Raw genomic sequence first — 18206 nt, forward strand, 5'->3', positions numbered from 1 at the left:
AGTCTCTGATTTCCATCATGTTTCTAAGATAAAACTCCAAGAACTTGACCATCCCTTTTATATATAAACCAAAAAAAAGATAGTATAATTTTGGGGTGACCCCAAATGAAATGCCTTGGGTTGGTCAATGGCTAACTCTGTAGTGACCATCCAAGGCAGAAGCTCAGGAATACCATTTTAATTCATGTCACTGAGGGTGCCAGCTAATTCAGAAGAGTTGGAAATCTACCACCTGCAATATCCTATAAGTCCCAGAAATCCTCTAAATTGTCTTTTGGTAATAGGGCAAGGGCAATTTTGAATGACCGTACTCCTATCCACCGGGAGGAATTTGCCTCCCTAGGATATACCATGGCTTAGATAGTGAACTTGGGCCTAAGGATACGGTAATTTATTCTTACAAATTTATCCTTTTATGCAGTAATTTAAACAGTAAATTATTCTTACAAATTTGTCCTTACAATATTTCCTTTTATAAACAAAGTTTCTGAGATACAGTCTTCTTGAGAAGAGGTTAAATCAGGTGAACATAAGAGCAAGTTACCTACTATTTGATCAAGGCAGAGGACCAGGGAAATTGTAAGTCTTTGAGATTATGATTGAGAAGCTGAGAGAAGTATGAGGGGGCTTGCAATGTGAATGCGATGAATGAAGTGAATAGAGGACTTAAGAGTGAGTGCATAGGAGTTGAGGGAAGCCACCATAGGATGGTGTACTGGGTCATGAGAGACTGAGAGATCAAGAAAAAGGCCTTTGGATATACATCTAATAGTAGTTCCCCATTGAGCCAAAAGGTCCATCTGTATAGGTTAGGGAGGGTGGAAGACAGAAGAGAAAGATATATTGAGAGGTTAAGCATCCCAAAGAGATAAGCAAAGGGTTAGAGAGAGGAAGCGAATATGTTCAACAGGTAAGTCCCACTACTGAGCTTTTTAAAATTATTCTGAGGAAGGATGGTAGGAAACTAGAAGGAATTAATGATGGAGAGTGTGTCTCCAGGGTCTACTAAAAAATGAGCTTGGATAGCCATTCACAAATAAATAGGGTTATTTCTCCTTGCTGATCCAAAGATAATTGAGGATACTGAAGGGTACATTCCTCGGAGAAGGGGAATTGCTTTATTTCAGATTGAGTAACCTGTATAGTGTTGCCAGATAAAATATGAGAAGTGCAGTTAAATTTGAATATCAGATAAGAAATGAATCATTTTTTAGTACAAGTGTGTACCCAACATTTCATGGGACATACTTATGCTAAAATGTTACTCATTTATTTGAAATTCATATATTTTTTCATTTTTATTTGCTAAATCTAGCAACTCTAGTTGAGTGTCTCATTTCTTTGCTACAGCGGGATGATTGCAGGTCCAGTGTCTTTTTCTCTGCAATATCTGCAAGTGTCTGTGTCTCTCTGTGTTTAAATTGTGGAGGGCCTTTTTATTTCCCCCAGGCTGTTCCAGTTGTAATGACATAAGTTTGCGGTGTGATTCTCTCTTTATTTACTATGCTTTCCACAAAATGCTGGTTTAAAATCTGCTGAACTCAAAGTGTTATAAATCATGAGTGGATGTGGTCTGCCAGCCTGTTTTATGCTTCTGAATAGCATCTGATATATCAGGGTTAAGGCCATTAGTAAAGAAGGTGCAGATTGTTGTTGGAGTGTTAGTGTTAATGCCCAACCCTGAGCATTCCTAAAAGTGCTTTCTATCGTCGGTCCCTAAAATTGGAAACAGATTTATCACACCCTTGCTGACAGGTTTGGATTATTCCTCAGTCGATGGAAGAGTGAAAACCTTCACCAATTGCCTTTAAAAGACTTTCTCCTCTCTATTTGGCTTTTGCATATCCAGAAAGGGTGAAGGTATGGGTCAAAAGATGAGAGGAAGGTGAGAAAGGGGAAAAGGAGGAGAAAGAGAGCAGAGCAGAGGACAGAAAGCAGAAGAGGAGGGAGGCCAGGAGAAAGTCAGATTGTAAGGGGAAGAAATAGAGTTTGATAGAAAGGAGGAGGTCTTTGGAGAGAGAGAGACAGCTGAGGTTGTTTTAAAAGAAGACTCACCAGATTGGAATCTTTCTGAATTGTTTCTTTCCTCAGCGTCTTCTTACGGCTTAAGGAAAGCTGTCCATTGTAAATATGTTATCTGGTTTCCTTTTGCTCTAAGGAATCATGCAAATGCTTGCGTTGTGACATGTCCCAAGAGTCCCAAATGAATCACTGCAGCTAAAAATTGTCTTCCTTGAGGTCATACCACTTAGTTCATAACAAAAAAGTTTCAATGCAGAAGAAAGGAGAAGGGCCTGGTCCTACATTATGATCATCATCTAATTCTCTGCTCTTGGAGACCTGAAAGGCCAGAGAACTCCGAAAGACAAAAGGAAAATAGAGGCAATGACTTTAGTCAGAAAATAGGTTAACCTTTCCAAAGAATCAAAACATGGAACTTCCTTGACACAACAAAAAATTGGAGCACGTGAGTGGGAACAGGACTCATCTGACCCAATAGGGCCCTCCAAGAAGGGAGGAAGAAGGTCCCTTAGTTCATTGTGTCTTTATCTGAAACCTCAGTAGGCTCAAGGGCCGATTCAGACCCAATCTGAGTCACAGTGACAAAACTGTTAAGGACCAAAATAGTTAAAGTGACTCAAATAGAGGTTACAGGCTTTATTCAGTTAATGTGCATCACGGAACACGCAACTCAATGTTAAGTAACTCCTTGAGCCAAAGTAGGATCGGGTTTTTATAGGACAAGCAGAGGAGACTCCTCATCTCTTCTGTGACTGTGGTCTTGTCCTAGCTTGCAGTTTTCTTTATCTGTAACCGCTGCAAAACTTCCAGTTGGAATGGTTGGAAATTGTTCTGGTTTCTCGGGATCATTGGTGCAATCTCATTTTGGCTACTGTCAGGACAGTTCTTTCAAATGTGATCTTTGTAAGCTGGTGAGTTGTCTAATGCCAGTTAAGGTACAGGAAGTGGAGACATAGGAAGGAAAAAAAGGCAAACAAGAGGATAAAATAAAAGGAGACAAAGTTTCAAGCAAGGAAAAACTGTAGTCTGTTTTAATTCTTTGACAGTTGTCTCTCAGCTTCCACCATTTATGCACTCCCCACTCAGATGCACAAACTCCAAAGTTCAAACCTTAGATATTTTCTTCTACCTACAGCCCAGCTCTAATGATCCCAGTGATCGGCCCTCCAAATACTCCTCCGCATCCCAGTTTTGTTGCCTTCAAGTCCTCCATCCCTTAGCCACAGCTGTTGGAGTGGGGAGCATGAAATCAGGGAAGGCCTCATGAAGGAGGCTGCATCTGAGCTGGGCCTTGAGAGATAGGGCAGGATTTGCCAGGGTAGAAACAGAGGCAAAGACCTTTCAGTAGGAGACAATGGAACGAGTGTGTTCCTTCTTCAAATACAGTATTATGGAGTGTCTTTTTTTGTGCGTGCCAATCATTAATCATGTACTGGGTAAGAGTATGGGCTTTATGGAGAAAGGCTCAAATCCCAAACCTTGCCACTTCCTGGCCATACCAGAGCTTGAGGATCAGCCGTAACATAGTCACTGAAAAAGGCTAATTTGGGGCTTTGACAAACTGGAGAGCCAGAGCTCTGTTTAGTGGAGATAACTCCTGCTCAGATGTTGGCAATCATAGCCATGTGGGCCTGGTGGGGTGTGATATTCTGGTATTTCAAGAAAAGCAAGAATTTTGGATTTTTATGTGAAATATTTTAATGTTTAAAATATTGGCCACCAAATTTAAAGGAATAATTTTATAGGTCAAACTATACACATCTGTATACTAAATGTTTATAGTGTTTTTGTTGTTTAAATTGACAGATATCATTGTGCATATTTATCGTGTACAACATGATCTTTTAAAGTATGTCATCATTAAGTATAGTCACCACACTGTACAATTGGATCTCTGCATTTGGCAAGTTTGCCATACTGACTTAAAGGCTTAACTGGATACTTATTACAGCAGGCAAGGCTCTCAAACTAGGGCCTCTGCTTCATTTCCAGCCTTGCTTCTACCAACATCTTTCCTTCCCTGCCATTCTCTGGCCCCATATGGTAAAGCTGTTGCCCAGAGGAGCCTTTTTCTTGCACATGTTGTTCCCTCTGCTTGAAGTGTGCTTCTCCACATCCCCACTTCAATTTTCTTTTCCTGACTAACATCTTCTGTTATTCAAGGGCCATCTCCTTTGACAAGCTTTCACCAATTTCTTCTTGTGCTTCCACAAACCCTGGATAGTACTTACTCTGCTGTATTGTCATTTCATGTCAACTCATCTTTGTTTTCCACTGGACTGGGTGGGAAGTCTGAGACATAAGAGAATGCAAGATGTATTTCTTTGGAAAATGAATAAATGGAATGAATATATGTTTACAAAGCCACTTTCATTTATGTAAACATGCACCGCTTTTCTATCCACCCATCCATTTATTCAGTAAATATTTATTGAGCACCTATTATGTGCCAGGCCCTGTTCTAGGTGATTAGGATGCAGGAACGAACATACCAGACAAAGTCCCTGTCCTCACAGAGCTCGTATTTTGGTGCAGAAAGACACTAAACACAATATATACTGTAATGTAACATGATGATAAATGCTCTATGGAGAAAACAAAAGTAGGGCAAGGGGTTTGAGGGTGACAGGTGCATAGGGCAACTGGGGAAGGGATCTCTGAGAAGGTGATACTTGAACAAATATTTGAGGGAAGAGAGGGAGCAAAACCCTACAGACACCTGGAGAAGAGCATACCAAATGGAAGGAACAGCAAATGCAAAGGCCCTGAGGTGGGAGCATTTTTAGCATGTTTGAGGAATAGAAAGGAGGCCAGAGTGGCTGCAGAAGGCTGAGCAAAGAGTGGTGGGAGATAAGGTCATAGAGGCAATGGAGGTCTAGACCATATGCCATCAACTTATCCAACCACCCATTGAACACATACCCTCACTGAATAATGTGGTAAGAAATTTCAATATTGCTGAGGTGAGTGGTGGCAGTTCCAGGGAGCTATATGTAGGACAAAACAGCTTTCCCTACAGATAGATGCTTTCCTTAGTTCTCTCCTTACCCAGAGCCCTTCCCACAAGATTCTCAGATGCAGGTCCTACAGGAGACCAGGCACTGTTTGCCTTGGGAGGGTCATGAACTGGTGGAAATTGGCCAAAGTTGTTTCCTGCTGGTTGGGGCTGGGACCAGGCTGTGCACCTCCGCCTAGTTGGAAAGGGCTCTAGGGCTGTTACCCATCAGATACGCTGCTGTGTGTAACCATTCTCAAGTTTACCTGCTTTGCACCTCTCCCTCTCCCAGGAAGTCACACCAAAAGAGTCAGGAGACCCGTGTTCTACTCTCTGCTCTGTCGCTACAACGAGCGGTGAGATCCAGGGCAGGTTTGGGGCTCTGTGAAATGAAGGCTTTGAACTTGTTCTAGCGCTGTTAGGTCATCTCTGTGTCTTAACGCTTTCTGCATGGTGGGCCGCCTGAGTTCTATTCCTGGCAGTGGGTCTTTTGTGACCCTCATCATGCTGCTGCACCCAGGTGTAAGCACAGCTGGGCTGCTTATTCAAAAGCAGTGCAGGTAGTGGGGTTTGACTGAAGCCCCAATGTCTCTTCTCCTGAACGTCTCCTTCCACACTTTTCTCCTGGGTGTCCTGACATTTCTGCCATTAGTCATTCCCCACAAAGGTGGGAGACCGTCTCCAGGGGTAAAGGAGCCAGCAGGCCTGAGTGTCTGCCCTGCCCAGACGGGGCTCAGTCATCCTCTTGGAGAGAAGAAAGGAAAGGCATCTCTCCAGAGGGGGAGTGATAGGAGCTGAGACTGTTAGAAAACCACTGGGAGAGGCTGATGTGGGGCTCACTACTGAGTGTTCCCGAGCAGCTCCAGACCACGAAGAGCCAGGGGAAATTAGAAAGCTCACTGCCTGAAAAAAAAAGCCTTAACAGATGAGGGCTCTGAAGAAATAGTTAATCTCACGGTTTGGTTTAGAGCTAGTTGCTGTGTAAATAACTCCTCAGCTGTGGATTTTTTAGATCGTGAGGCACAGTTGAATCCACTAAACAAGCAGAAAAAGGAAGACACGACTTATTTGTCTGGCAACTCAGAGGAAGGCTGCACATTCTTGCTTTGCTAATCTCAGCTCTGGCCTTCCCCCAGAGTTGCTGCTGCGAAGGATTGTGGGAGTCCTAAGTCCTCCTTCCTATCAGAAGGGCTGAACTGGGCAGGAAGACTTGAGGCAGTGGAGGAGGTTTTGGGGTTGGGGGTGCTTGTGCAGCCCGGTGACCCAGCATCTCAGGTCGGGGGACCCTGGCTGGGAGAGGAGGACGGATATTTTCTCTTGAATTCTAAGGATTAGAGCATCCTGTGAACTCAGCCAGGTCTGGGTTCCAGACCCAAATTGCTTCCTTTATGAGCTCTCTTTGAAAATATAAAGGCATATTAGGAACCAAGATGTTCCTTTCACTTTAAACTAGGAGTCACAAGATCACACGAAGTGGGCCAGGTATAAGCAGCAGGGAGTGAAGGGGATTGTGGGAGCTGGCAGCAGCCACTACTCTGATATCGTCAATTGTTGCCATGGTGCCATCTGCCTGGACGGCCACATCTACCAGGTGGTTTTTTTTTGTTGTTGTTGTTGTTGTTGTTTGTAGAAAGATCTTTACACAATGATTTTAGAAATTTCCCACATTTCAGTGTTGGGAATGAATTGCTTTTGCATTTCTACCACAAGCATATCGAGAGCACTTACTGTCTGCAGGCACTGTTTTAAGCACTTCAAAATAGTAACTTATATAGTTTTTATAACAATCTTATAGGTAAGTTTTATTATACCTTATTTTGTGGATGAGGAAAACGAAGCACAAAGAAATTAAATAATTTGCCTAAGGTCCCTCAGCCAGTAAGTGGCAGAGCCTGAGTTTAAAGCCAAGCTGCCTGATTCTAGAGCCCTTACTCTTTGTCACTAGGCTATGCTGCCTCTCGTTAAAACCAAAGACAGCAGAAACAAAGCATATGCAAAACAATGTACAGGACTAAAACCAGACAAATGACCAACAATAAAAAACACACACACACAGACCTTTTGTTTGCTTCTTATGATTTAAACCCAATAAAACAGAATTTGCCACCTTTGTCATTTTCTCCTGCTTTTGTGTCTACTTTGTACACTCCTTCATGCCTAACTCCTGTCTTAACAATTATTATTATTATTTTAGATGGAGTCTTGCTCTGTTGCCCAGGCTGGAGTGCAGTGGCGTGATCTTGGCTCGCTGAAACCTCCGCTTCCCGGGTTCAAGCGATTCTCCTGCCTCAGCCTCCCGAGTAACTGGGATACAGGCATGTGCTGCCAAACCCAGCTAATTTTTTTTGTATTTTTAGTAGAGCCGGGGTTTCATTATGTTGGACAGGCTGGTCTCAACTTCTGATCTCAAGTGATCTGCCTGCCTCAGCCCCCCAAAGTGCTGGGATTACAGTAACAATTCTTTTTTTTTCTTTTTTTTTTTAAAGATATTTCCAATACTGATATTTCCCAGCCCTTACATACAACCAATCTTGCCACCTGCCTTTCTGCCATTCTTGGTCTCTGAAATGGTACTTGTCTCTTACTTTTTCTTTTTCTTCCTTTTATTGTCCATTCTAGATTCTCACTTTCAAAATTCATTATCAAGTCTTCCCAGAATTCCTCTCCCCTGCCAGGTGAACCCCAATGAGCAATGAGTATTTGAGTGCTCACAGACATCCCATGCAATGACCCACAGTCTCTTTCCTGTACTTGTATTTATTTGTTTTCTGTGTTGCATAATTTAGCTATTCATAATCATAATACTTCTTAGTATTAATCTCTATTTTGTGTGTATTTGTCTTATCTTCCCAGCAAGAGTGTGACCCTGGGGAGCAGGAATTGGGTTGACTATGTATTCTATTGTCCCTTGCCCAGTGCCGGGAGGCCATATCACATAATGGGTAAGGGCATGGGCTTTGGAGCTGTCCCACCTGGGCTCAAGTCTTGGTCTTCTACTTACAAGCTGTGTGACCAATGGCAGGTCATTTACCTCTCTGAAGTTCATTTTCCTCATCTGTAAAATGAGGAATATAACTAATACTTCCTTTATATGATTATTGTGAAACATAATGCATAAGAAATGCTTCAGCCAGGGCCTTACTGTCATCTAGTATGTCATCAGCATTTCGTAGCTCTTATCACTATGTCACAGGTACCATTAATCAGTTTTGGTATCTGTGAAATGCTTCAATTTCTTGGCTCCAAAAGGATGTCTGTTTTTTAGGGTTAATTTCACTCAGGTATGGCATTTTTAGGAAGTGTTGGATAGGACCAGTTAAAAAATACAAGGCACTGCAATTATAGAAATAGAATGTGACTTTTTTGTGGCTCTGGTCAAGCTTAACCTCTCAAGAATTGAAAGAATTGGAGGGTCTAGGGCCTGTTTGTATTGAATAGGGGTTGGGGGAGGTGCAACTGCACATGCCTGTGATTTTTTCCAGACAATCTATGACATGTGTTTGTACAGTGCGTCAACAGAAGTTGCCTAGGAGTAGGCTTCCCCAAACAGTTCAATGTACATAATAGGTTGAGTCACACTATCAGTTAACATAGAGTTCCTGGTACTAACCCACTCCAGCCTCCCTACTATCACTAGGTAAGCAATCCCAGGCTACTCAGCACAAGCTGACTCATACTTATTGTTAAAACATGACTTGCCAAAGGAGAACTTTCTGCATGGTTCTTCCCTCTAAAACAGGAAACAAAGATATTCCAAATTCAAGATGACAGGAACCTCCATGGCCCTCCTTTAATACACCGTTGAAATTCCCCTGCTTCACAGCCTTACTGAGATCCACTTCTGGCACTTTTCTGAAGGCCTCTGGAGGACTCCCAGTAAGATGTCCAGAGGGCACATTTAGGGACGTGTGGTCACACTAGGTTCATCACTGAGAAAAATTCCTGTCCTTATGCGTGGGGATGATAGGGAGAAGAGGGACTTCCACTGCATAACAACATCACAGAGCTCACTTGGGTTTCTCTTACTGTGAGAGTCCCTAGCCTGGGACTCCCAACTCTTGGTTTAGAGAATTGTAGAATTATGTGCTGCTGCTTCTTCTTTTATTGTTTCTAAAGCAATTCAGTCTTAATATGGAATAAGAAAGTTTGCTGTCATTGACGGTGATGATGATACAATTTGGGGTTTGTTTTTCAACAAATATACCAGATTATGAACATCCAAATGAGGGTCACCCTTCAAAATAGTCACTTTGAGAGATCATGAATTTGAAAAAGTGAATTCACCAAACATCTCTTAAATACTTTTTATGTGCCAATACCATGCCAGGTCCTTAAAGCCATAGTAAGTTAACCATAAGTTAAGAGCACAGCCTCTGGAGCCTACTGACTTGGGCTGAGGTCCTGGCCCTGGTGTTTATGTGATCTTCCGAAAATTTCTTTCTAAGCTTCAGTTTTAGCAATAAGGTGGCTACTGGGAACTGAAGTCTTGACCAACAACAGCCATACTTGTGAGGAGGACGACCAGCAGCCATTTCACCACTGGGAACTGGTAAAACAAGATAAAAATAGCTGCTCACTATAGACATATGCAATAAAGAACAGGGAGGGGGAGCCAATAGGTATCATCCACTGAAGAGAACACTACCTAACTGCATGTGTGAAATAGGACATGGGCTACATAGCGGGAATATCTGAGGTGAGTTGAGAGGGATGAGAATATGAGTCCTGAGTCTACCTGTTGTTATCTATGAGATTTCTGCAAATTGTTTAATTTCTCTGTGCTTCAACTGTCTCACCTAAAAAATGGAGTTGAAACTACCTACTTCATAAGGCTGTTGAGATGATTAAACGAGACAATGCATATAAAGCACTTAGCACAATACCTGGCCCAAAATAAGCACATGCGCATATGTGCAGGTAAAAATCACTAAAACCCAGTCTCTATTCTTGTTAGAAGCTTTTAGTCTTAGAGCCACGAAGAGGGCCAGTACATGAACAGCTTGGACATACACTTCACCTGATTTTTCAGAGACGGGGATTTCACTGTGTTGCACATGGTAACCTCAAACCTGGGCTTAAGTGATCCTTCTGCCCCAATCTCCCAAGTAGCTGGGATTACAGGCACATGCCACTGTGCCCAGCTTACTCTAAGTGCTATGTGAGAGGTATTAAATTATGCTGTAAATGTGAGTTCATATCCTGTAGGAGTCAGTAGACAATCCATAGAAGAGTGAACAATTGTGGTGAGGCTCATGGGATTAGTAGAATTTTTGACAATTAGACTTGGGGTGAGTAACCTAGGAGAAGGGAATGGAATCGCCTATATGAAGGCACAAGGGTGGAAAAATGAGGATACATTCAGGTAACAGAGTGTATTCCGTTTTGTCTGGAGACCACTTGTAAGACTTCTGCCAGCTCTGACTTTTTTTGTTACAAATAGCAGAAGATAGACAGGAAAGGCAGGTTGGGTACCCGTTAAATGTTAGATTAAAATGTTTATGTCTAAGGAAAAGGATGATGGGGAGTCATGGAAGATTTTTTAGTATAAGGATGATATGATTGGACTTCAGGAAAACTTATAATCTGGTAGGATTATAAAGGATGAATGAAAGGGAGGAAGTTTGGAGGCCAGGAGATGGGCCAGGAGGCTACTGCAACTGTCTAAATGAGAGATAACAGGGGCTGAAATATACAGTGTGGCAGATGACATGGAAAGGAGACAATGGACTGAAGAGAAGTTTCAGATCTATTGTCAGTAGGAATGGATACTGGTAGAATGGTGGGTGAATAAAAGTAGGAGTCAAAGAATACTGTAGTGAAGAGTTATAATAATGAGGGCACCAGCAACAGTGGTTGGAAAGTTGCACAGGTTTGCAGGTTTGGAGAGACAGAGAGATGTATGAGGTGGAATTTGAAGTACCAGGGGGATCTTTAAGAGGAGATGCATGGCAGGCAGTTGGAAAAAATAATGAAGCCTCAGTGGTGCTGTTATTGCCCAAGGGGTTTTTGAAACACCTTCTTTAGAACCATTCCAATATAAATGAATTAAAATCTTTAGACTCTAAGCACTGACTAGATTTCACCTTTCCATATGTAATTCAGATATTTAAAAAATTATACAAAACCACAAAATATGTAAAAGAAAGTTCAATCAATAAATTCTGATTTTCCTTTGATGCTTACTTTGATGATCAAAAAATATATATTTGAAAAAGCTTTAGCCTCAGATTTTCCCCATCTACCCTGTTTCTGTTTCTCTCTCATGCTGGTGCCATAAGAATTACATTGGACTGCATTTTGGAAACCCCAGACTGCCTTCTAAGTCAGCTCCCAAGCCCCGCAAAGACAGTAGCCTCTTTACTTTATGATTACACCTCATTTATTGACTACGAAGCAGCATTACTGCACTTGATTACCACCTTATTAATTAGAATTTGCCTCAAGTGACCTAGCTGTTTCCAAAGAGCAAATCTTCATCAAAGGGTAATGATTTGCCACTATTTCAGACTTTAGGACATTTAAAAAACATTTCACCGTATCCCACACAATACACAAAAAATATTCCAAATGGATTAAATCCAAATTCATAAATTCACCAATTTAACAAATAGTTATTCAGTGCCTACTGTGTGTAAAGCACAGTTCTATGCCCTCGGGATAAATAGTAAACAAAACAGACTGAAATTCCTACTCTCTTGAAACTTACATTCTAGCTGGGTGATGAAGCAAATAATAAGTAAATTGTGTATTATGTGAGAAAGTAATGAGTGCTATGAAAAAAGGAAAAAGCAGGTGGATTGGGAGGGCTGGAGTGGGGACAGTTAAAATTTAAAATTGTGTAACCTTGCTGAAAACTGATAAGTGGGCAAAGATCTGGAGAAGATGAGGGAGTCGTTTCTGCTGATACCCAGGGTGAAAGTGTCACACAGGCAGAGTCAACAGCTAGTATAAATGCCTTTTCTCATCTTTCTTTTTTTTATTTTACTTTAAGTTCCATGATACATATGCAGAACGTGCAGGTTTGTTACATATGTTTACATGTGCCATGGTGGTTTGCGGCACTTATCAACCAGTCATCTAGGTTTTAAGCCCCGCATGCATTAGCTATTTTTCCTAATGCTCTCCTTCCCCTTGACCCCCAACCCTGCGACAGGCCCTGGTGTGTGTTGTTCCCCTCCCTGTGTCCATGTGTTCTCATTGTTCAACTCCCACTTATGAATTAGAACATGCGGTGTTTGGTTTTCTGTTCCTGTGTTAGTTTGCTGAGAATGAAAGCTTCCAGCTTCATCCATGTCCCTGCAAAGGACGTGATCTCATTGTGGAAGACAGTGTGGCAATTCCTCAAGGATCTAGACCAGAAATACCCTTTGACTCAGCAATCCCAATACTGGGTATATACCCAAAGGATTATAAATCATTCTACTCTAAAGACACATGTACACGTATGTTTATTGCAGCACTATTTACAATAACAAAGACTTGGAACCAACCCAAATGTCCATCAATGATAGGCTGGATAAAGAAAATGTGGCACATATACATCATGGAATACTATGCAGCTTAAATGCCTTTTTAAAAGTGGGCATGTACCAGGCTAGTTGAGGATTCAACAAGGAGAGCAGTATGGCTGGAGCAGAGTGAGAGGGGAAGTATGCTAAGAGATGAGGTCAGAGAGGTGGTGGTGTGGGTAAGACAGATCATTTTAGCGTCTTCTAAGCTATTTTATTTTTTTAAATTTTAATAATATGTTTTACTTAACCCAATATATTCCAAATATTATTATTTCCATAATCAGCATAAGAATTAATGATATTTTTCCATGTTAAGTCTTTGAAATCTAATGTGCTTGCTACACTTACAGCACATTTCAAGCGTTCAAAAGCCACTTGAGGCTGTGGCTGCCACATTGGACAGCACAACTGTAAGAGAAATACAAAGGGCACTGGAATTGACTTTAGCAAATTTAGGGGCTTATAATTGCCCCCATCAACCACCTAGAATGTGTTAACTAAGGTACTTCACACATGGGCTATACATGTCTAGGTAATTTTTTGTCTGTTCGTTTGTTATTGTTTTTGAGATGGAGTTTCGCTCCCCAGTCACCCAGGCTGGAGTGCAGTGGCCAGATCTGGGCTCACTGCAACCTCCAATTCCTGGGTTCAAGCGATTCTCCTGTCTCAGCTTCCCGAGTAGCTGAGATTACAGGTGTGCACCACCACACGCCCAGCTAATTTTTTTTTTTTTGTAGTTTTCGTAGAGACGGGGTTTCATCACGTTGGCCAGGCTGTTCTCGAACGCCTGACCTCAAATGATCCACCCGTCTCAGTCTCTCAAAGTGCTGGGATTACAGACGTGAGCTACCACACCCAGCCTCTAGCTATTTTAAATGCTTTGGTTTCTACCAAATTGGAAACGAGTGGAGAATCTGAGCAAAGGTGAGACATGATCTGACTTACATATTAAAAGGATCCTTTTGCCTGCTGTGATAAGAATAGACTGTGAGAAGGACAAAGGTGGAAGCAGGAAGACCAGTCAGGAGGCTATAGCCATGATCCAGGTAATGGGCACTGGTGGCTCAGATGAAGAGGGGGGCAGCAAAGATGGGGGAAGTGCTTAGAGTCTAGATAGGCTTGAAACACAGAGCCCAAAGAATTTGCTGACGAATTAGATGTGTTATATAAGAAAAGGAGAAGACTCAAGGATGATACCAAGGTTTTGTCCTGAGCAATTAGAAGAAAAGAATTGCTATCACTGAGATTGCAAGAGATAAAATTATAGAAGCATTAACAGAATATATAATATCATAATTACACAATAATAATATAGAATAATATTTCTATAGTCTTGGATTGGGGAAGACTTGCCTAAGGAAGGCATGAAACTCAGAAGCTGCAAAGAAAAAAATTGATAGATTAAAACATAATGAAAATTTCTTTATGGTGAAAAACATAAAATTAAAAAGGAAAGTGATAGACCAGAAGAAAATATGTATAACATAGATACCAAACCCAGGGTAAGATTCATAATATACAAAGAGTACTTCTATAATATCAGAAGACAGATAACCCAGTGGAAAAATGGGCTAAGGTTGTAAACAAGCAATTCACAGGGAAAGGAATACCAGTTAGGCCAGTAAACTTCTACAAAGAGGCCCAACCACGTTACAGAAATACAAATTAAAGCAACAACACAATACCAATTTTCACCCATGATACTAGTAAAAATAAAAGGCCGAGAACCACAGAGGAGGTTTACAGAATAAATAAATAAATAAAAGACTGATAATTTTCATTGTCAACAAGGCTGTGGAGAAGCAGGCACTCTCATACACCCTTAATGGAGGTATGGTTTGTAAAGAATTTCTGGCGGACAATTTTGCAGTCTACCAAAAACGTAAACTACATACCCTTTGATCAAGCAATTCCATTTCTAGGGACCTAATCTACAATAATAACCACACAAGTGGGCAGATCTAGACAAAAGGATGTTCATTGCACCATTGTCAATAATATTGAAAAACTGGAAACCATCTAAGAATTTACCAATAAGAGGATGATTAAATAAATTGAGGTACATTCATATCATGAAATACCATGCAGCCTTAACATGGACAAGGTTGATCTATAGATGCAGTTGGACATAGTGACAGAAAGAGAGAATAAAAACACTTTTTTTAAGGGAGAAAAGCAAATTATAGAACAAAATGTATAGTATTATCATCTTTATGTTTTAAAAAACCTCGTGTGTGTGTGTGTGTGTGTGTGTGTGTGTGTGTACATGCATAGAAAAAGGTCTGAGAAAAATGCTAAACTCCTGTTCCTTGTGAGCCTGGGAAAGGGATTACATGTGTGAGTGAATGAATGGGACTTTTTTTCCTCTGTATCCTTGTTTGTTCTTTGAAAACCATTTACTATCAAAATGTATTAATTTTGTAATTTTTAAGTTAAAAATGAGGGATAAATCAGATATCACATATTTCTGAAAGTTCCCAAGGAAGAATACTGGGGGCAGTAGCATATTTGTTACATTACAATCACACCATGCCATTGTGTGGTGTGACAGGAACAGCTTCTAATGCGTGCTATGGTGACCTTGGGAAAAGCACAGCACTTTTGACCCTCAGTTTTCTTATATAGAAAATGTAGGTATACCTGACTTATTTGTTGTATTGGAAAGCTACAAAGATAAAATGGAAAATTAGTTTAAAAATTATAAAGCTCTGTAAAACTGCAAAGGATATTTAATATTTTGTGTCCTAGTTAATGACCCACTTTTTACAGCAATAGTTAATAACATCAAAATTCAGGTCCAAGCAGAGAGTTTAAATTGTCTTTTAGAGATTGTTATAACAGAATTCTTCCTGTCCTGGTTAGGTCTTACATAGCAACAGTATAGGTATTTTACTTAAATATTCCAGAGTGTTTTGTATTTGCACGAGAGATTTTGGTGCAGATGGGTTTGGACAATATCCTTAAATCATACCCTTTGCTGCACTCATCTTAGGGCCAACCAACTCAGACATACTGAATTAATTAGCAAGCTCTTACTTAGCACCTACTTTGTGCCTAGTAATCTCCTGTGGGTAGGTGACCAGACACCCAAGTTTGTCTGGCACTGTTACTGTTTATGCTGTCTTTCCCAGGTAATTGCTAATAGTGCCCCTTTCACTTTCAAAAGTGTCCTAGTTTTAATGATCAATGGTCACACTACTATAATCACTTATGGGGCATAGAAGGAACACAGGAAGCCTCTGGCTTACAAACGCCAGACTTACAAATTTCGCTCCCCATCCCACGTCCTCACCACTGGAACTACCGGTATTACTTCCAGGGTGGGGGGCATTGTGAAAACTGTGGGTCTTTTAGAGACTTGGTGGACTTAGAAGTAAAGGCAGAACCAAGCCTGAGAAAAGGTGGTATGGATCTCCAGAGGCCCACCCTACAAGTTGTCCTCCTTTGCAAAATCTTCTCCCTCAAACTATTTCTCTTTATTGCGTTGCCTAATTCTCCTGGTCAGAGATTTATTTGAGGAAAATAAGCATTGTATTTTTAATAGCACAAACAGGTTGGGGAATGTTCAATGAAACATTTTTTTCCCCTTCCTAACATGGAGCTGCTGTCTGCTTATACAGGGGAAAGGGAGGGTTTCTGGGAGGAATAGGGGTGAAAAGGAAAAAGTAATTTTGGAGCATGAGATATTCTGGGGAATGAGACTCTCCCTTAGGGCAAACTAGGGACCCAGGAGCCGGGGGCCGATGAAGGTGGGAGGCAGAAGAGAAGGTGGATGTCAGAGACATGCAATAGTTATTTGGGGGAAAATGTTGATTTGTGCACAACTCATATCTTGGGAAATGAAAGGAACGTTCTTTCTCTGTCACCTGCTGTTCCTCCTCACCCTCCACTGCCTTATGTGGCCCAGTATGCAGAATTCAAGCCAGTGCTAGATTACGTGCTACATGCCTGACAGTGAGACTCGTATTATAACATTGCTTCTGCAGGAATTCTTGCGTCCAGTCAATGAGTTTACCATTACATCTTGGGACACGCTCATTTTAAAGTTGGGAACTGCCTGTATAAGACATGGTCCCTACCCTGGAGGGATTCACAGTGACTAGATTTAAGGTAGACCAGTTAATAAATACAAAACTACTGGAGAATAATCAATGGTCAGCTGTAGGATATTGGCTTTAAGTAAAATGCAAATTTATGCTAGGGTGGTATGTCGGTTCATTGAAATTCTCACATAGGACAGTATGACTGATCTATGCTAAGAATATACTTGGCTAGTAAGAGGAGGAAGAAGAAAACTCTAAATAGTGATGGAAATCACCTGGAGCCAACGTTTGGCATCAGACATGAGCATGGACAGGATAGGCTGCAAGGAGGAATCAGGCATGATGGAAGCAAAATGGCTTTCTAAGAAGCAGTGGGAGATTGGAATGGCTAAAGTAAGATGGGGTCAAACATTTCCTGTAAATTAAAGTTCATAAAACATATCACTTGAAATTTGCACACATTTCATGTGACTGAACACTTTGAAGCAATAAATCTTGACATACTTTTTCAGGGGCATGAGTTAATGTGGCTAAAGTTCAGATGAGGTGAGGATCAGATATTGGAAGAATGGGAATCCATATTAAGGACTTTGGATTTGATGAAAGAGTCCATTTATGGTGTTACTGGAAATATTTCATTAGGGCTGGAACATTGGCCTGCGGCTGGCGCACAGGATGAAGGTGGAAGAAGTCAGGGAGACCACTTAGGAAGCTGCTATGATAGGCCAAAGTGAGGAGCTGAGTACCTGGACCAAGACGGAAGCAGCAGATTGGAGAAAGAACACGTCTGAAATTCGCTGTGGAGATGGAAATGATAGGACTTAGAGATCACATGGGAAGAGCCAGAGAAAGTCCTTAGGTTTCTCTGGGTAACTTAAGCATAATAGGAACACTATTAGAAGTTCATGTTCCCATGAAGGTTCCTTACCTGTGGAGCCTCCCATGCCCTTCTGGTGAACCTCCATTTCTAAGGAAACCCTATAGCATCTACTGAGTAACTTAATTCTCCAAAAAATCAGACTTCTCCAAAGAAAGTCTTTAAGCATGTATTCACTAACTTGATTTTGCAAAATTAGTTAGCAAATACGTGCTATAAGATTTCTAACCCGACAGACAAAAGCATGTAAGTCATTTTACTGCTAGTTTTGGTGGAGGGTAGTGACAACTGCCAGTGTTTCAAAAAAGGGTAACATGTTCAGAGTTTGTTCACACAGAAATGAATGCTTTTTAGCTTCATAACCCCTGTGCCCTTCCCATGAACCCCATCTCCCCAGGAAACGATATAGTACCAGTTTACTAACTTAATTTGTAAAAGGAGGTTGGTGAATCAATTCTGTAAGACTCATGGAAATATTTGAAATTAATTAGCCTTGTCAGCTTTTATTTGCATAGGCTCTCTTTCAACCATATCCCCCAGCCCGAGTACAACGTTTTAGTAAGATTGATTTTAAACAATGAGACTTAGAGAATCTGTGTACAAGGAGCTTGAATAATTTAAATGCGTGGGTTTATTATTAACACAGTAGCAAATATATCAAGGAAACACGCCCCATGAAAAGTGTTTCAAAGAAACACAAATCTGTTCTGAGAAAGGTCTATAGGCAATAAGTAAGCCCAAAAAGGCATGTTTGCTTG

The 18206-nt window shown here is 41.1% G+C and overlaps 1 protein-coding gene across 1 annotated transcript in view; it reads left to right on the top strand.

Moving 5' to 3' along the window:
* The first annotated feature begins 16871 nt into the window (after positions 1-16871).
* VSIG1 (V-set and immunoglobulin domain containing 1) overlaps positions 16872-18206 on the top strand; it is a 36437-nt gene continuing 35102 nt past the window's right edge. The window contains exon 1 of the mRNA XM_063721114.1: positions 16872-16964. Within this exon, the coding sequence (XP_063577184.1) occupies positions 16872-16964 (93 nt within the window). The remainder of the gene's footprint in view (positions 16965-18206) is intronic.

The sequence above is a fragment of the Pongo abelii genome, chromosome X (genome assembly GCF_028885655.2).
Source record: "Pongo abelii isolate AG06213 chromosome X, NHGRI_mPonAbe1-v2.0_pri, whole genome shotgun sequence".
NCBI classification, from domain to species: Eukaryota; Metazoa; Chordata; class Mammalia; order Primates; family Hominidae; genus Pongo; species Pongo abelii.